General features: G+C 35.6%; 4 protein-coding genes and 1 non-coding gene across 6 annotated transcripts; 3 read left to right on the plus strand and 2 right to left on the minus strand.

Annotated features, from left to right (window-relative positions):
- TRNAW-CCA lies at positions 2696 to 2767 on the plus strand. The gene has a single exon. It is a non-coding gene; the product is annotated as a tRNA-Trp (tRNA).
- LOC104723306 lies at positions 2870 to 4511 on the minus strand. The gene is made up of 7 exons (XM_010441643.1): positions 4342 to 4511; positions 4161 to 4250; positions 3916 to 4070; positions 3687 to 3807; positions 3482 to 3601; positions 3323 to 3393; positions 2870 to 3219 (listed from the first exon to the last, which is right to left on the minus strand). The coding sequence occupies exons 1-7, from the start codon at positions 4456 to 4458 to the stop codon at positions 3000 to 3002; spliced, it is 894 nt and encodes a 297-aa protein (XP_010439945.1). The 5' UTR covers positions 4459 to 4511; the 3' UTR covers positions 2870 to 2999.
- On the plus strand, positions 4629 to 6310 carry LOC104723308 (heat stress transcription factor A-1a-like). Its single transcript, XM_010441646.2, has 2 exons — positions 4629 to 4972; positions 5127 to 6310. The coding sequence occupies exons 1-2, from the start codon at positions 4706 to 4708 to the stop codon at positions 6180 to 6182; spliced, it is 1323 nt and encodes a 440-aa protein (XP_010439948.1). The 5' UTR covers positions 4629 to 4705; the 3' UTR covers positions 6183 to 6310.
- On the plus strand, positions 6327 to 9206 carry LOC104723307 (carboxyl-terminal-processing peptidase 2, chloroplastic). The gene is made up of 13 exons (XM_010441644.2): positions 6327 to 6496; positions 6597 to 6885; positions 6989 to 7138; positions 7233 to 7315; positions 7409 to 7617; positions 7744 to 7812; positions 7884 to 8002; positions 8102 to 8177; positions 8260 to 8301; positions 8395 to 8503; positions 8596 to 8693; positions 8787 to 8880; positions 8996 to 9206. The coding sequence occupies exons 1-13, from the start codon at positions 6419 to 6421 to the stop codon at positions 9119 to 9121; spliced, it is 1542 nt and encodes a 513-aa protein (XP_010439946.1). The 5' UTR covers positions 6327 to 6418; the 3' UTR covers positions 9122 to 9206.
- LOC104723310 (syntaxin-23-like) lies at positions 9297 to 11877 on the minus strand. Of its 2 annotated transcripts, XM_010441647.1 has the most exons (11): positions 11446 to 11877; positions 11242 to 11335; positions 11005 to 11138; positions 10840 to 10914; positions 10595 to 10752; positions 10459 to 10513; positions 10211 to 10371; positions 10075 to 10129; positions 9851 to 9988; positions 9699 to 9769; positions 9297 to 9602 (listed from the first exon to the last, which is right to left on the minus strand). In XM_010441647.1, the coding sequence occupies exons 1-9, from the start codon at positions 11649 to 11651 to the stop codon at positions 9970 to 9972; spliced, it is 957 nt and encodes a 318-aa protein (XP_010439949.1). In that variant the 5' UTR covers positions 11652 to 11877; the 3' UTR covers positions 9297 to 9602; positions 9699 to 9769; positions 9851 to 9969. The 2 variants fall into 2 exon arrangements, with proteins under 2 accessions (XP_010439949.1, XP_019088668.1); XM_019233123.1 differs by lacking the exons at positions 9851 to 9988; positions 10075 to 10129; positions 10211 to 10371; positions 10459 to 10513.

Below are 18636 nucleotides of genomic sequence, written 5' to 3' on the forward strand. Positions count from 1 at the left end.
ATAAGTTTCTGAGTTTGGCTGGTAGGTTAACTCTCTTATCTTCAGTTATCCCCGGAATTATAGGTTTTTGGACTAGTGCGTTCTTCCTCCCTAAGAAGGTTATTAGAAAAATTAACAGTCTTTGCAGCTCCTTCCTTTGGCATGGAAAGGTAGACACTCCCTCAGGTGCTAAAGTGTCTTGGTTTAACATTTGCTTCCCTAAGTTAGAAGGTGGACTTGGTTTGAGGCACATTAGTAATTGGAACGAAACATGTGCTTTGAAACTTCTTTTGATGCTGTTTTTTAAAGCTTGTTCTTTTTGGGTGGCCTGGATAAAAAGTAGGTATCTTTCTACATCTACTTTATGGGCACTCAATGAAAAGAATGCTTCTTACTCTTGGAACTTCAGAAAATTACTTAAGCTTCGTTCCAAAGCTCTTAAATTTCTCAGCATCCATATTGGAAATGGTGATTCTACTTTCTTTTGGTGGGATCCATGGACTCCTTTTGGATCTCTCTACCATTTCTTTGGTTCAGATGGGCCTAGTCACTTAAGGATCTCTTTGTTTTCAATTGTCGCTGAATTGAGAAATGAGAATGGATGGTCTCTTCCTAGTGCCAGATCAGAGAGACAAGTTCTTCTCCACGCTTTTATCTCTACCATTACTATGTCATCAGCAAGTGATATTCCAGTCTGGGCAATAAACGGTATAAAACAATCTTTCTCTTCTAAAGCTGTGTGGAATGTTGTTAGGTTTTCGAATCAAGTAAAATCTTGGGCCCCTCTTGTGTGGCACAAAGCTGTCATTCCAAAGCATGCTATAAACTCATGGCTATTTATACTGAATCGCAACCCAACTCTTGATCGTTTGTCTACTTGGGGAGTAGATATTGAGTTAGATTGTCTTCTTTGTGGTTTGGCACCTGAATCTCGAAATCACCTTTTTTTGAATGTGCCTTTTCGGCTGAAGTGTGGAGTTTGATAACACAAAGACTTAAGATATCATCTCCTCCTCTTCTTTGGGACCAGATCCTCCTTTGGATGCCAACAGTTTCAGCATCAAAGCATACAAAACTTGCTCTCCTTCAAGGTTGGCAGGGTACAATCTATGAACTGTGGAGAGAGAAAAATCGGTGATTCCATGAAGGTCTTTCGGTCTCCCCAGTTTCAGTAGCAACAAGCATCATCTCCACCATGAATAACAAATGTAGTTCTATGTTGCAATTGGGTTTGAAGCGAGGGATCTCTCTTCTTCAATGTTGGTTGTATTAAGTTTCTTGACAAGCTTTCGGCTCTGCTTTTTCTTTCTTTTCTTCGGTCTTTGTTTGTTTTCAATCGTTCACCCTTCTAGTTGTTGCTAATCCTCGTTTTTTTTTCTTTATTTGTATTAGTTATATTATGTAAACATGATCTTTTATATATTTATGAAAATCCTTTAACAAAAAAAAAAACTTTACTATAAAATCATCTGCCAAACGTAATCATTTTCTCAAGAAGATTAAAATCACTAATCATACGATTNCTGTTAGGTTTTCGAATCAAGTAAAATCTTGGGCCTCTCTTATGTGGCACAAAGCTGTCATTCCAAAGCATGCTATAAACTCATTGCTATTTATACTGAATCGCAACCCAACTCTTGATCGTTTGTCTACTTGAGGAGTAGATATTGAGTTAGATTGTCTTCTTTGTGGTTTGGCACCTGAATCTCGAAATCACCTTTTTTTCGAATGTGCCTTTTCGGCTGAAGTGTGGAGTTTGATAACACAAAGACTTAAGATATCATCTCCTCCTCTTCTTTGGGACCAGATCCTCCTTTGGATGCCAACAGTTTCAGCATCAAAGCATACAAAACTTGCTCTCCTTTAAGGTTGGCAGGGTACAATCTATGAACTGTGGAGAGAGAGAAATCGGCGATTCCATGAAGGTCTTTCGGTCTCCCCAGTTTCAGTAGCAACAAGCATCATCTCCACCATGAATAACAAATGTAGTTCTATGTTGCAATTGGGTTTGAAGCGAGGGATCTCTCTTCTTCAATGTTGGTTGTATTAAGTTTCTTGACAAGCTTTCGGCTCTGCTTTTTCTTTCTTTTCTTCGGTCTTTGTTTGTTTTCAATCGTTCACCCTTCTAGTTGTTGCTAATCCTCGTTTTTTTTTCTTTATTTGTATTAGTTATATTATGTAAACATGATCTTTTATATATTTATGAAAATCCTTTAACAAAAAAAAAAACTTTACTATAAAATCATCTGCCAAACGTAATCATTTTCTCAAGAAGATTAAAATCACTAATCATACGATTTACTTTTCTTTCTCTTCTTGTCAACATACTCATATGATTGTCAAAAAATGTTTTCGGAAGATTTCTTTTGTTTTGTCATTTACATTCGTTCTCTTTTGAGTGTGATTTTATAAATCATGAGAAAAAGTCCAACCAACTTTGAAATAGAGAGAAAGCTACTTGGACGTTTGTATTAGCACCACGTGTCAAGCTTAGAACATTTTAAAAGCTTTGCTTACAGTTTTTTTTTTTTTTTTTTTTTAATTTGATCCAACCAACACCTACCCATCTCAGATATTTTTCGCAAATCATAATCAGAGATCAAATTATACTAGAGAACCTTTTTTTTTATTACAGATTAGTCATAATGAGTTTATTAGTAACAATTTAACTCATAAGTATTAGCTTATTAAAATAAAATAAGAGAATAAGACATCCGGATCCGTGGCGCAATGGTAGCGCGTCTGACTCCAGATCAGAAGGTTGCGTGTTCGATTCACGTCGGGTTCAATCCCCCGAACATTTAGTCCGGAATTTTTTTCCTTCTTAACTTTCTCTAACCGGCACGATATGCTAGTGGGGAACAACGAAACGGCAGAAAACATCTGACCTCTAATATAATGAAACGACACGCAATCCGGCAATTTTTTTTCCCTTCTTAACAAAGTGGTTGGTACTAAGAAGTAAGAACAAACAGCAGAAAATTTACGGAGTAGAGAAAATTAATCAATCAGCTGGTTCTTCAGGCTTCAGGCTTCACAAAGAACTCTATATAAGCAATCCGACTTGGTGGTTGATACCCTGCAGATTCCACTTGTGGAGCTAAAGCTTTAGCAACCGAAACCAAGTGCTGAACTTTCAGCATTCCTCCTCTTCCTATTGTCAGTTTGCTTCCCCTGTTTTCTCTCACTACGTTTCCTGGTATGTTTGCTGTTGTTGCCTTCAAAAACTTGTATTTGTACCTATAATCAACCAAAGATCATTAGCGATTGTAGATATCTTGCTAAAATTCTTGATTAGTAAAGCTTCTTTTGATCAACTAGAATGAATTGAGTTCATTGTTACCCATAGGAGACTTCGGTATCACAATGAAAGGCAAGGAGAAGATCTGTGTTGGCATAATACATGAAGTCTATCTGCGAAAGTGGATATATCAAATGTGATGACTTGATTCTTTCATAGAAAGACAATACTTCATCAAGAAACAGGTGAAAAAACACAAACCTGTAGGTCTCCATGTCCTTCTCCTCTGAAGGTAACACAAGGAGGTTCCTTTTGAAGGCTGATCTGTACACTTGATCCAGGCCACTCAAGATCATCTATTGCTTCTTTCAGCGCCGCTGACTGATACATTAACAAAAACATTTGAGAAAAAGGTCGGACTAAACATCTTGAATGAACAGCAATACTAAACTATGCTACTACTAACCTTTACGGTAAAAGTAAGTGGCACACTTCCTGCCTGCTCAAAGTTATAGTCCCATGTGACGGTTTCCGGGATTCTCGTTCTTATCTCAGAGTAGATGCAAGCGTTTAGTGTATCCACAGATCTAATAAACACACACACACACACACATCAGCTAACTCAATCAGTAATATTCACAAAACTGGAAGTGATATTTCTGAAATAACAAAAGCAGAGGATCATAAGTTTATACTTGAGAAGAAGCTCCATATCAGGACCTGGATACTTAATCTCAATAGTATTCGAATGTCCAGGTGATGAAAACGTGTTCAAGCAATCCACAAAAAGACCTAAGCTAATTCCAAATCTGGGTCTCCCTTGAGCTCCATACTCGTATTTCGTGAACAGCTTTATAAAACCTCAAATTACATTTCAGATTCCACAACAAAACATGGTGAAATCGAATTTTTTTTTATAGAGGAACTGAGAAATCGATACCTCGCGTTGAAGATAAACCTTGGCTTGAAGACAACCTGATTCCTCCACGATTAATACTATTCCGTGCTCAGATAACTCCACTAACGCATCCTGGATTCGCACAGTTTTCGCAGAGAGATCAGTGACGATCGATGAAATTAAAAAAAAACCTAGACGGATTTTTCCAAAAGGAGGGAGATACCTGGTGGCGTTTCCATCGGACGCAAGTGAGTGCATCGACCATTCCTTGAACATTATCGAGCTGACAAATAAGGTCCGGCGCGTCTGGTTCAATCTCCGGCGCCGAGGTCTCGCTCATCTCTCTCTGACTCTCTCTCTCTCTCTCTCTCTCTCTCCCTTTCCCGCCAAAAAAGTGATGATCTAATGGGCTATCTTATAAAGAAGGCCCATTTATTAATAAAAACCCACCTCACAGTGTCCCGACACGTGTCTTCTCGTTATCACAGAAGGGAACATTAAAGGGTATTATTGTAAATTAAGAGTCACTTTCTCCCTTTCTTCTCGCCCCCTTTTTTTGTTTTTCTCTCTCTCTAATCCGTACGAAGATGGATGGTGTTGTTGCCGGCGGCGAGTCTGTGCCGCCGCGGAATCCTCATCCAGCGACGTTGCTTAGTGCTAACGCTCTACCGCCTCCTTTCCTTAGTAAGACGTATGACATGGTTGAAGATCCGGCGACGGACGCGATTGTTTCGTGGAGTCCGACGAACAACAGCTTCATTATTTGGGATCAATCGGAGTTTGCTCGTTATCTTCTACCTAAACACTTCAAACACAACAATCTCTCCAGCTTTATTCGCCAGTTAAATACCTATGTAAGTAATTTCCCGCGCCCTAATTTTTCCCCTCACGATCAACTTCTTCTTTCCCGGAATAATTTTGTCACCGCTTGATGCGTTGGATATAAGATTCAGTGATTCAGTGATGACTAAGTTATGTTTTTGATTCTGGCGAATTTTTGATGAACAGGGTTTTAGAAAAGTGTCAGAACGGTATGAATTTGCGAATGAAGATTTCCTAAGAGGTCAAAAACATCTATTGAAGAAGATAAGCAGGAAAAGATCTGTTCAGGGTGGTCATGGTGGTGGTACTCAATCCCAGCAGTTGTCTCAGGGTCATGGTTCACTGGCTGCTTTATCTTCATGTGTAGAGGTTGGGAGGTTTGGGTTAGAGGAAGAGGTTGAACAGCTTAAAAGAGACAAAAACGTGTTGATGCAGGAACTTGTCAAGTTACGCCAGCAGCAACAAACGACAGATAATAAACTTCAGGTTATGGTTAAACGTCTTCAGGTTATGGAGCTGAGGCAACAACAGATTATGTCTTTCCTTGCTAAAGCTGTTCAGAACCCTACTTTCCTCTCTCAATTTATACAGAAGCAGGCTGATAATAATATGCATGTAACCGAGGCTAATAAGAAGCGCAGACTCAGAGAAGATACTACTCAGAATCAGAGTCATATCCATGGCTCGGCTGCATCAGATGGACATGGACAGATAGTTAAGTATCAGCCTCTTAGAAGCGATTCAGTGATGTGGAACATGATGAAAACAGATGATGAGTACCAGTTTCTTGATGGCTTCTCATCGCCAAACCGGGTATCAGGAGTCACTCTTCAAGAGGTACTGCCCACAACAACTTCAGGACAGTCACAGGCATATCCACCCACAGCATCGGGAGACCATTTGTCGTACTTACCCTCTACATCAACTCCCTTACCTGATACCGTAATGCCACAATTGACACGAGAGAGCATCAACGACTTCCCTACAGAAAACTACATGGATACAGAGAATATTGTCTCAGAGCCATTCATCTCTCCAAGCCCGTTCCTTGACGGAATAGAAGACCCCGACATCGATGAACTGATGGATAATTGTGAATTACTTGAAGAATGTCTGGCAGAAATCCCAGTCCTTGGAGATGAAACAACTACACTAGAGAACAGCAACAGCACAAATGATAGACATATGGATAAGTTTATAGAAGAGTTGGGTCTTCTCACATCAAAGACGGAACAATTGTAAAGGATTAGCTAATGTTTATTTAGTATCAAATGTCAAGTCTTTCTCTACTAACGTTAATGGTTAGGAATTGGGGACAAAAGGATCTTTGAAAGTCTCTTTTGTATAATAGAAGAGTTATTATTTATTTATTATTGAGAAGAATAAGCGATTTTTTATGTATAGAAAGTGACAACTTCTCGAATCATATTTTCGATAAGAAAAACAGAGTTGGAATTTCCCGGGGGAAGCTCATTTCAATGGAGGTCCTTGCGAGCTCTTCATTATCCCCAATTTTTACTAAGCCTAACAAAACAAACCCTAATTTCTCAATCCAGGTACTTTTTTTTTTTTTTTTGCATAAAGTTTGAATCTTTCTCTCCTGAAATTCCCATGGAAACCCCCAATTTGTGTAACATATTTTTTGAAGCTTTGCAGGTGAAACTGTGGGTAACTCAACCTCCAAAGATTTTGAAAGCTAGCAACTTTAGATATGGTCGAACTCGTAGTAACAAACAAAGGAGCAATGCTACAAACCCAGGACTCGTGCTCGTCTGTAATAGATTTCTGTGTGTTATCGAAAGAAATGATCGTAGGAAATTATCTGGGAAGGTTATGATGAAATCTTCAGTCAATTTCAGACAGAATCTCTCTGCTGCATTAGTTCGGCTAGTTTCTGTGCTGCTCGTCTCTTCCATTTCTGTTGTTACCACTGATTCACCATCATGTAAGTTCTGTTTCTACATAATTGAGAAACCATGCCTAAACTGAGGAATGCAATTTGATTTCATTTGTTTGGCTTTTTTTTTGTGTTTTCTCTATCTCTTTAGGGGGTCTTAGTGAAGAGAATCTTCTTTTCCTCGAGGCTTGGAGAACGATTGATCGTGCATACATCGATAAAACCTTCAATGGACAAAGCTGGTTTCGTTACAGAGAGACTGCTTTACGAAATGAGCCTATGAACACTCGAGAAGAGACATGTATGTGTTAATTTTTTGACAAATGCTCTATTAACCCTTTACAATATAAGTTAGTACAACTTGGTTCTGATTTTGGTGTTTGTTTGTGTTTTAGACATGGCTATCAAGAAAATGGTTGCAACACTAGATGATCCTTTTACTCGATTCTTAGAGCCCGGAAAGTTTAAGAGTTTGCGGGTAAGAATATCTGAAAATAGGCTTGTCCTGAATCTAGCAAATACATTAGACTGTATGTAAGATTTAGTAATTAAATGATTTGGTTGAAGGCAGTCAGGGACTCAAGGTGCGGTTACAGGTGTTGGACTGTCGATAGGTTACCCTGCTGCATCAGATGGATCACCGGCTGGACTTGTTGTTATATCAGCTGCTCCAGGAGGTCCTGCGAGCAGGGCGGGAATCTCACCCGGTGATGTTATTCTAGGAATTGATAAGATACCCACAGAACCCTTGACCATATACGATGCTGCACAGATGTTGCAGTGAGTTACATTTTCAGTTTTCTTCCTTCCTTTACTTTGAAAAACCTGAATGTGATGAGATAATGATTCTGAAGTTAGAAATGAGGAAACTTTTCGCACCGAGATAATGCTTTGGTTGAAATGCAGGGGACCTGAAGGAAGCACAGTGGAGCTAGCGATCCGCAGTGGACCTGAAACGAGACTCTTAACTTTGACGTATTTTTCCTACATTGTCTACTTTTATCCTCGTTTCTCAGGTTCATTGAGTAACTTGTTGTTTATCACAGGCGAGAGCGGGTTTCTGTGAATCCGGTTAAGTCAAGATTATGTGAACTTCCTGGTTCTGGGAGTAATTCCCCTAAGATAGGGTATATCAAGCTAACAACATTCAATCAAAATGCTTCTAGTATGTATTCTTTGGCATTACTGTTTCCTTCTTACAAATTTTTGTCTACTGTCTCTGGTTTATTACGTCTCTCTTAAAGTCGGAACACTTTTTTTGTAGGTGCGGTAAGGGAAGCAATTGAAACCTTGAGAGGCAACAATGTAAATGCATTCGTCTTGGACCTTCGAGACAATAGGTGATGACTATTGAAAAACTCCTTGTTGTTTCTGCAATAGCCTTTCTTAAACAGTTGGTATTCTTTTTCTTTCTTGTTGCAGTGGAGGTTCTTTCCCAGAAGGAATTGAGATTGCTAAATTTTGGTATAACCTTATAAACTGTTACATCCAACAAATCAGAAATTTTCAAGATCCACAGCTAATATAATAGAAACTTGCAACTGTTGCTGTCCACAGGTTAGATAAAGGAGTGATTGTGTATATTTGTGATAGTCGAGGTGTTAGAGATATATATGATACTGATGGAAGCAATGCTATTGCAACCTCTGAGCCTCTTGCCGTTCTCGTATGAGCTTCCATCCTTCCTTTCCTTAAATCTAGTCCTTATTGTAAATGCCATGGAATATTTAGTTCTCACACATTCTTTCTCTTATCCAGGTTAACAAGGGCACCGCAAGTGCCAGTGAGATATTAGCAGGCGCATTGAAAGATAACAAACGTGCTCTTGTTTATGGAGAACCAACTTATGGAAAAGGGTAAACAAAAGGCGTGATTTCTATTCTTCTTCTTCTTCTTCTCAGTTACTGACCCTTTTGTAATATTCTTGAGACTTTGAACGCATTTTGCAGGAAGATACAGTCAGTGTTTGAGCTTTCTGATGGTTCGGGCTTGGCAGTAACAGTTGCTCGATATGAAACACCAGCTCACACAGATATAGACAAGGTCTGAAACTACTTACTTCCACATATTATGATTTAGTGTATGGTCATCACTACACTACATACAAACATGTTCTTACAGTCTGTTCTTTTTCTACTCGTTGCTGGTTTTTGAATAGGTCGGTGTTACGCCTGATCATCCATTGCCAAAGTCGTTTCCAAAAGATGAAGAGGCGTTCTGTGGATGCCTTAAGGATCCTACAGCTGCTTGTTATCTCAATCAAGGCCTGCTATTTTCTAGATGATTGATTTTGATTGGTTCAAACTTTGTTCTGAATATCATATGAGTGAAATTTTTTGACTCAACTGTTGCATTCTTTGAAAGATTCACATAGCTTCTTCATGTTAAACTAATTCGAAATCAGGAATTTCACATTTAAGCACAAACAGAGTATTTTCACTTCAACATTCAATCTGATCTGCAACAAGTCAATATATAATATCACAGAGAGAAAGCAACAGCACTCTCTCACAGAACCAACAGTGAGACACGTTCAAAACCAAACTGATACCGAAACCAAACCAAAATGCTCTATATTAAGGGACAAAAGAAAAATAGTTCAATCCTTGCATGAGCACTATTAAGTGACAAACATAAGCTCATTATACTTCTTGATAGATGATGGGCCACTTGTCCATGCTTTCATGAGTTGTGAAAAATCAAACCGCGAGCACTACAATGACAATCAGGAGCACGATACCAAAAACTACCAAGAGCAAGCAAGCCTGCATGAAAGAAACAATGGAAAGAAGAAGTTTATAGGTTGATCTAATTCTCCAAAAAACCCATTCATGATATGAAGAAAAGTTTGAATATTATACCAGTGAAGATTTTGATCGTTGAGTCTTGGAGGCTCTAGCGAGATAGTTATCGATGTCAGTATTAATCACATCTATGAAAAGAAAGTGTTAGAACGAGGATACGAGGACATAAGTAAGCGTTTTGGGATGACAGGATTTAGAATCAGTTTTACCACTTATGGTTTCTTTATCGTGTACCAACACTGCCACGTCTTTGAAGATTTCGTGTACCTCGCCAATTTTCTGCTGCATTTCTTGTATCTTTTGCTCTCTTTCCTCAATACTAGCGTCATTAAACGCAATCTTCTTGTCTACAACAAGAGTAACAAGAAACCAATTTAGTAGATGCGTCAGTAATCCGAACAAAGATGGAGACTTTTGTCTGTACAAAACTTACCTTTTTGATTCCAATAGAAGAACCTGCTGCTCTGGATACTTCTCTGCATTCACATCTATGAAGAGAAAGTGTTAGAACGAGGATACGAGGACATAAGTAAGCTTTTTGGGATGACAGGATTTAGAATCAGTTTTACCAATCATGGCTTCTTCATTGTGTACCATCAACACTGCCATGTCTTTGAAGATTTCACGCACCTCGCCAGTTTTCTGCTGCATTTCTTGTATCTTTTGCTCTCTTTCCTCAATACGAGCGTCATTAAACGCAATCTTCTTGTCACAAAGTGCAAGTTGTTGTCTGCAACAAGAGGAATAAGAAACCAATTTAGTAGATGCGTCAGGAATCCGAACAAAGATGGAGACTTTTGTCGGTACAAAAACTTACCTTTTTGATTCCAAAAGAAGAGCCTGCTGCTCTAGATCCTTCTCTGCATTCACATCTATGAAGAGAAAGTGTTAGAACGAGGATACGAGGACATAAGTAAGCGTTTTGGGATGAGAGGATTTAGAATCAGTTTTACCAATAATGGCTTCTTTATTGTGTACCAACACTCCCATGTCTTTGAAGATTTCATGCACCTCGCCAATTTTCTGCTGCACCTCTTGTATCTTTTGCTCTCTATCCTCAATACTAGCGTCATTAAACGCAATCTTCTTGTCAGAAAGTGCAAGTTCTTGTCTGCAACAAGAGGAACAAGAAACCAATTTAGTAGATGCGTCAGGAATCCGAACAAAGATGGAGACTTTTGTCGGTACAAAAACTTACCTTTTTGATTCCAAAAGAAGAGCCTGCTGCCTAGGATCCTTCTCTGCATTCACATATGCCGCACTGGCTCTATAGCTAATCTCACCAAGGCCAAGTAATCAATACACCAAAACCACAAAGTAAACATAAAAACATTTTCAAACTCTTGAATGAGCATTATCAAACCTTGAGGGAAGAGATGACTTGTGGACAAGAGGAGCATACACAGTTTCTCTTTCGGCAGCTAGACGCTGAGCCTTTTGAAACTCATTCAATACAGCTTGAAAGTCTTTTGCAACCTCCACAATCTTCTTCCTTTGCTAACCCACCACCACCAATATATATATATTAAAAAAAAACCATCAAATTCCCTACTAATGAAGAGAAGAACAAAGAATCATTCCTTAAATCAAAAACACTCACATCAACACCTCTCTCATGATCAGTTTCACTAACTTCTTTAAGTTTAGCCGATGTATCTTTCACAAGCTGTCCGATATGTAATATCGTCTTGCGCCTAAAAAACACACACACAAATCACAAACTAAGCAAATCGAACCATTTACATTCCAAGAACCTTATAAACCCGGAAAAAGGAGAAAACTTTGAGAACTACTTAGTACTTACAGCTTGTCACGAAGCTCAGGGGTGTCTTTAGGAGTACCAAGAGTGTTGACAAGACGATGGAACGTAGAAACACATGTATTGATCTTAAAGACACCTGCAGCAACAGCTTGAGTCGTATCTTGTCGACCACCACCAACACCACCTTTGAAGCTCATTAAAGAAGCTAATGATGTTTTTCTTCCCGCCTCTAAATCCTGAAAACTCATCCTTTTTGTATCTCTCTCTCTCTCTCTCTCTTCACCACTAAAATAATCCTACTTTTTAATTCTCAAGAAAATGAAAAATTCGATTTTTTTTTGGTTTTGTTTTCTACAGTAAGGGAGATTGAGGACGTGACTCAGAATCTCCGGTGGGTTCCGTTTCTATCTCTCTGGGAAAGAATTGAGAGAAAACGTGAACAGCGGAGAGGGAGAGATTGAGAGAAACGTTGAGTGTCACCAGGAAAAATAAAAAAGCCTGTCGCACCTTTTCGTTTCAGGAAACATATCATTTTTTTTTTTTTTTTGGGTCAAAACGGGAACATATCGTTCAATACATTAACTTTCAAATGTAGACAAAAAAAAATCATGAATTTCATAGAAGGCTAGCTAATACATAAGTTTTATTGACTAGCTATTTCTTGACTAACTATTTAAAACATTAAATATTGTTGACCAAACTAAAATACATATGTTGTTAAATAAGATAATTGAACAATTAACAATATTGCCATTTAATGGCACGTTGTTTTTGGCTTCATCAACAATATTTGGTATTTTAAATGATTAGTCAACAAAACTACCTTCTCACGAAATTTATTGTTTTTTTTTGTTTTAATTTGAAAGTTTATGTAGTAAACCAAAATTAGATAATTTAATATTTTTTTGTGCTCAGCAAAATAAAAAGACTTTTAATCGAATTATGCGTACGTAAAAAAAAAGAATACATTTTGATTATTTATTTTGGTTTACATTACTCACCATTCTTTGCTTTATACATCTATACTGTAAAATCAAGTTTAACTTGACTGCTATACAGTCTAAAGTTATTTGTATATGTGCAACAAATATCCTTTGCAATCATATTTTCAGTTAGACTTGAAAAAAATATATTATTTGTTTACATCAATTAAGGTGAAGATATTTTAAACTTAAGAAATTTTCATGAATTATATCGTGACGTGGATATTATTTTTATATAAACTGTATAATCTACTATTTATGTAATTAAAATACATTCCTATATCTTCTCTATTATTTAAGAGGTGATTTGTTAAATTTGTTGATGTAATACTCTTTTACGTTTTCCAAAAACAAAAAATGTTTAAAACTAATATTTACCTTTGTAAAATACTATGAGAACCCCTGTGCTAAATTTTATTTGTCTATTAACAAACAAAAATAATATACATGTCATAGAAATTCCATAATTACATTTTTATGGACATATACCCCAATTCAATAATATGTTTATGTGATTTTATCTTTAAATCATAGTATTTGCTATATTTTTAATTTAACTTTTTGAAGAGTAAAGGATGACTTTGATTTTGGATGTTCAAATAACTCATTCAACAATTAGAGGGGTGTATATTGAACTTGATATTTTAGGAGATTTATTGGAATTTTAATAGTTTAGAATTTTGAGAGATTTGACTGTAATTTTTAGGAGATTTGGTTATTAAATTTGGGATTTTTAGGATTTGGTGAGATTTGGGTTTTGAGATTTGTTGAGAATTGATTATTGAATTTTAGGTGATTTTGATATTTAAAAAAAAAAGCAACTTGGAATGTCGTTGATTAATTTACCTAAGCTTCTTTCATACTTTGATTAATTTAAGAAAATAATAGACATTAGCCATGTTCTTTTTCCAATCGCAGGTGGAGCGACTACAACACAAATAAAAAGCTCAAGATGATATGCATTTCGGAAAATTAAAGAGTTGTCACTGTGGCAGCGACATAAAAAATCAAATGAAGCAGAGCTTTGATAATCGCTGAAAATTAAGCGTCTCAGTATTGATATTAAAAAAAACAACGATAAGAATGAAAACAATCTAATATAAAGCACACTAGTATTGCATCATGATCTCATATTCATAGCATCTGTCCACATGTTTTTCGCCATAGTTTCTCTACAGTTATTAGCAAGAACTCTCTTTTGGTCTTGAGTACAATGAAGCTGTTCTTCGTGATTCTCATCATCAACTCTTTCATTAACGTCAGTTTCTTCCTCATTATTCACATCTTCAAACAAGTTTGAACGACATTCTCTACAAAAATTATGTAAAACAACAGAAGCAAGTAAGAACTCTACTTGCGTCTTATATGGAAAGGGTGGTGCATATTTGAAGATGAGAAACCCTGACTTGAAGATACCAAAAATACTCTCAATTACGTTTCGTAAGCTAGATTGTCGATGGTTAAACAACTCATTTGCATTTGCAGGATCTTTTCCTTGTCCCCTAAAGTCTTGGAGATGATAGCGAGTACTTCGAAATGGAGCTAAAAATTGACGACGATTGGCGAATCCACAATCAATAAATAATATTTCCTACAGTTTTAAATTATACAAATATAAGTGAGATAAATTGAAAATTAATAAGAAAGAATATTAGTTTTATCATAATGGGCTTGTTCGTTTGGTTGACGCAAGCGGTTGCGGCAGCGGTAGCGGCAGCGACTGCGTTTACGTTTTTAACCGCTGAATCAAAACAACGTTTAAAAATATTAGACGCAGTTGCCGCAGTGTCATGACGCAGGTACCTGCGGCAAACAAACGAACAACTATACCTGCATCTGCCGCAGCCGCAGGTACCTGCGACAGCGAAACGAACAAACCCAATGTAATGACGTACCTTATGGGACCATTAATTTGTTGGTGTTTCTAGTTAAAGCATCCTTTAGTACCTTCGCGCCGTGAGCTGAACCTTCCCAACCGCTAAGAACGTATGTAAATTCTAAATCGAAAATACAAGCAGTTAACACATTTTGCGATAATTGTTCTTTTCAATTACGGTAGCTAGCCAAGTCTTGTCTTGTTATCATTGCAAGGATATGAGTTCCATCAATAGCTAGCCCCTACACAATCCTGAAAAAAAATGAGGGAGGACAAGAAATCATATATATACTAGATAAGTACCCGCCCGATGTGCGGGTTTAAATTTTTATAAATTAAATTAAATTTAACAAAAATATATTAAATTTTGTTGTATGTTATTTTTAAATTTTATTTTTATTATAATACACTGATTTATATCTATTTACAAATCTTTTATGTATGTTACTATTAAAAGTGTATTTTTTACATCTTAATATATGTTACAAATATATTCTTTATCACCACCTAGAAAATGTCTATATGAACACATTAAGCCATCTATTTTACTTTCACTTCTGCATAGTTTTTTAATTACTAAAATTGTTGGCTCAAAAAACATTTTGAACAAAAATATATTACATAATATACTAATCAAAGATGTATCATCACAATAATGGAGAAAATCTCGGCTCCGCCCTCATCCCTTATGGAGAGAACCTTGCGTCCAACCTCCTCCACCATGGAGAGAACCTTGGTTCCGCCTTCCTCCCTTGGGGAGATAACCTTGCGTCCAACCTCCTTCACATCCCTTGGAAAAATAACCTTCTGTGCAACCTTCTCGACCATAGAGAGAACCTCGACACTGCCTTCCTTCTGTGTGGAGAGAACATGTTCACGTCTTTTTGCTATCTCAAAATAGCTTGCTGCGACAACCAATGAAAGTATAAACTTTTTTCTAACGTTACAAAATCTTTTGATAGTAACTAATGTTAAATTTTCCAATGTATTCGTGATAGTAACTATGCAGAAGTGAAAGTAAAATAGTTGGCTTAATGTGTTTATACTGCATAATATACTAATCCGTTATGTGTTATCAAAATAATGTATGACCACCATGAAGAAAACCTCAGCTCCGCCCTCATCCTTTATGGAGAGAACTTTGTGTCTAACTTCCTCCACCATGGAGAGAACCTTGGCTCCGCCTTCCTCCCTTGGGGAGATAACCTTGCGTCCAACCTCCTCTACCTTCCTCCCTCGGGGAGATAACCTTGTGTCCAACCTTCTCCACCATAGAGAAAACCTCGGCTCTGCCCTCCTCCTATGTGGAGATAAAATGTTCACATCTTTTTGCTATCTCAAAATGGTTTGCTCCAACAACCAATGAAAGTAAAAACTTTTTTCTAACGTCACAAAATCTTTTGATAGTAACTAATGTTAAATTTTTCAATGTATTTGTAGAATTGTCTTTGACACACCATGATGTAGCATATGTCTCTGTAATGCCTCAACCGCCACCTTGATTAGTAAGCTCATGTCCACTCTCAGCCATGAGCCCACCTTCCTAAGTGGGCCCTACATCTATTAATGGCCCGTGGACGCATCCATATTCGATGGCCGGTTTGTTACGTTTGGGAGGCTTTCAAAATTTGTTTACCGACCCTACAAATCAACAAATGATCTTTTCTGTGTTTTTTCCTCACTCGCACAGTTCCGACAATCACTTCCAGGAAGGTCACCCATCACGAAGTTCTCTCAGGACCTTTGACCAAAAAAGTAAGTGCATTTTGATGACATATGTGGCCAAATCAATTCTTTTAAACCTTTCCGTAAACCAGGGTGTCATAGTCTTTAAGCTCTTATGGATCTATCAACAACGATTTATGTTTTCCAATCTATCTATCTATGTTTATTGTAAGCTTGTTTTTAATAACCCTATTTTATCCATCTATTAAGTTGATGAGCTTCTACTCGTTATCTCCTTTTGGGATTGAATGAATAATGGTAATAATTATGTTTGCAAACAAAAAGAAGGGTTTATGACCAACCAATCAAAGTTGATAACTTAGAAGAAAATTAATTTGGTATAATTAAAGAAGCAATAGGAATTTATAAGCACGGTAATATATGAATCCCAAATAATGCAAAGACGAAAATATAAATTAAATAAAACAATCGAAAAATACTATAATAATTTTTAAAATACAGTATTAGGAAAAGAACAAACAAAAGTATTAGGAAAAGAAGTCACATATATTAATCTTTTTTTTGGGTCAACATATTAACCTTACCTATTCCCAATTGAAAAATGAGAAAGTATGAGAAAATTTTGGTTTTAAAAAATAAGAAAATTACCTTCCCATTAAAAAAATTTCAATTAAACAAAGTTGAAAGCAGTGTTTTTGAATAAATTATTTAAATATGAGACGATATTTATATAGAAGTGAGTATTAATAATTAACTGTATATTTTCCTTAATTCCTTTTTATATATTTTTTTGTAGAATTAATAACTTAAAATTAAAAAGAAGTAAATAATATTGTAATTTCGAATTTTATGAAATGTATATATATAATCTCTTTATAATTATTTTTAAAAAACTTTGTATTTTTTTTATAAATTCTCTAATTTTTTGATAATTATCATTTACATTATTAATATTTTTTAAAAAATAAAATTTTTTATTTTTTTGTAATCAAATTCCTCCTATTAAATATTAAATTTTACACATGTCAAAATCTAAAATTGATAATTTGACACATATCAAAATTTTGTTAATGACTAACTTTCAAAACCCAACTTTATATAATAAGATATTCACCCTAATGTATCGACTAGAGAACAAACATGTATTATATAAAGACACAAAATCATATAGTAATATAACAATTATTTAAAAAGAAGAACTTACGAGGAAGCAATGGCGGCGGTTAGTGTGGAGATGGAACCATAATTTACCTGCCATAGGAAAGTAAAAGATGCAAATTTTATGATTCTTTTGCCTATTTTTTTGTGTGAAATATCTCTTGTTCAACTTTCATTCAAGAATTAAAAACAGTAAAAGAGTTAATTATTTTTAAAAGGAAGAAATGACTTAAATCAAAAATAAAATAAAAAAGAGAGCTCATAAGGTATCCCTAATTTGAAAACGAAAAACTATTAAATAAATAAACAAAAAACATCTTCGATTTCACATTTCACTATAAACATTTTTTTTTTTGGTTTCAGAATATTATACTTGATAATCGAGCAGTGAAGAGAAGATAATTATGTGTCCACCTAGGTAAAAAAAAGGCTGATATGTATTAATATTATAATTTGATAGGATAAAGATTTTTACTGAGGTGTCAATATCTGCTTCAATATTGAAGCTGATGTGTCACATCAGAAATGCAACATATCCATATTTTATTGTATTGATTTTCTTTCAAAGTTTCACCTTTTAAGTGGGATTTTGTAAGATATATTTTTTAACTAGAAATATTAGAAAAGTCTCCTAAAATCATATTCTCTTGTTATTAAATAAATAATTTATAAATCTAACCTCAAATCTATTGTTATTCAAAATATCACAATTTTTTTATAAAATGCTTTTATAAATTTTATATTCAGTAACATAGGATTTCATATGATTTTTTTAAATGTAACGATTATTTGCATCAAATACATCAACATTTAAATTTAGACCAAAAAAACCATAAAGTTTGTGGGAGACCATTTAATACATCAAGTTTTGTTGAATTACCGTTTAAAACACCAAATATCATTGATGAAATAAAAAATAACATGCCTTTAAACAGAAAAGTAACGATTATTAGTTGATTAGTTATCTCATTTAACGACAAGTGTATTTTGTGTTGATCAATGATATTTGATATTTTAAATGACTAGAACTTAATGTATTAAATAGTCTTTTTTTAAGTTCATTAGTTTTTCCATTTTTTTTTGCCTAAATTTGAAAGTTGATGTATGAAATGAAATCTAAACGGTATATCCAGTCTTTTGTCTTTCCCTTCAATAATAAAATGACAAAAATGTCAAAATTCGTAAGTTAGGGGGCAAAGCTCTAACCGAAGTCAACATTGCTCTGAGGTCAGGACACGTGGATGGTAGATATTGGTGGACAGCGTGATGTCGTCACGACGCGTCAATCGTCATGATAGATTTGGGACTAAATTATGAAAAAAGATTTAAGATTATGGGGGTAACATACATACTATAGACACTTACGTGAATAAAAAGAATAAAAAAAAAGTAGTAGAAGTTTAATTATAGGACTAAACTATTTATTTTACTTTTAATAAAAATTGATATTGTTTTTTAAATGATTTATCCACGTCGTTGGGCGAATCTAATTATTTTCATTAAGAAATATTATATATAAAAAAAGGTGTA

The sequence above is a fragment of the Camelina sativa genome, chromosome 11 (genome assembly GCF_000633955.1).
Source record: "Camelina sativa cultivar DH55 chromosome 11, Cs, whole genome shotgun sequence".
NCBI classification, from domain to species: domain Eukaryota; kingdom Viridiplantae; phylum Streptophyta; class Magnoliopsida; order Brassicales; family Brassicaceae; genus Camelina; species Camelina sativa.

Bases quoted from the DNA above. Each gene is read 5' to 3' on its own strand.
- LOC104723307 (XM_010441644.2), top strand. From the start codon at position 6,419: ATGGAGGTCCTTGCGAGCTCTTCATTATCCCCAATTTTTACTAAGCCT. The intron at 7,813-7,883 runs GTATTTTTCCTA...TGTTTATCACAG, and splicing joins ACGAGACTCTTAACTTTGAC to GCGAGAGCGGGTTTCTGTGA. The intron at 8,302-8,394 runs GTATAACCTTAT...TGCTGTCCACAG, and splicing joins ATTGAGATTGCTAAATTTTG to GTTAGATAAAGGAGTGATTG.
- LOC104723306 (XM_010441643.1), bottom strand. From the start codon at position 4,458: ATGAGCGAGACCTCGGCGCCGGAGATTGAACCAGACGCGCCGGACCTT. The intron at 4,071-4,160 runs GTATCGATTTCT...GGTTTTATAAAG, and splicing joins AGGTTTATCTTCAACGCGAG to CTGTTCACGAAATACGAGTA. The intron at 3,394-3,481 runs GTTTGTGTTTTT...CCACTTTCGCAG, and splicing joins AAGGACATGGAGACCTACAG to ATAGACTTCATGTATTATGC.
- LOC104723310 (XM_010441647.1), bottom strand. From the start codon at position 11,651: ATGAGTTTTCAGGATTTAGAGGCGGGAAGAAAAACATCATTAGCTTCT. The intron at 11,336-11,445 runs GTAAGTACTAAG...TGTGTTTTTTAG, and splicing joins CCTGAGCTTCGTGACAAGCT to GCGCAAGACGATATTACATA. The intron at 10,130-10,210 runs GTAAAACTGATT...TTCTCTTCATAG, and splicing joins CAATGAAGAAGCCATGATTG to ATGTGAATGCAGAGAAGTAT.
- LOC104723308 (XM_010441646.2), top strand. From the start codon at position 4,706: ATGGATGGTGTTGTTGCCGGCGGCGAGTCTGTGCCGCCGCGGAATCCT. The intron at 4,973-5,126 runs GTAAGTAATTTC...TTTGATGAACAG, and splicing joins TTCGCCAGTTAAATACCTAT to GGTTTTAGAAAAGTGTCAGA.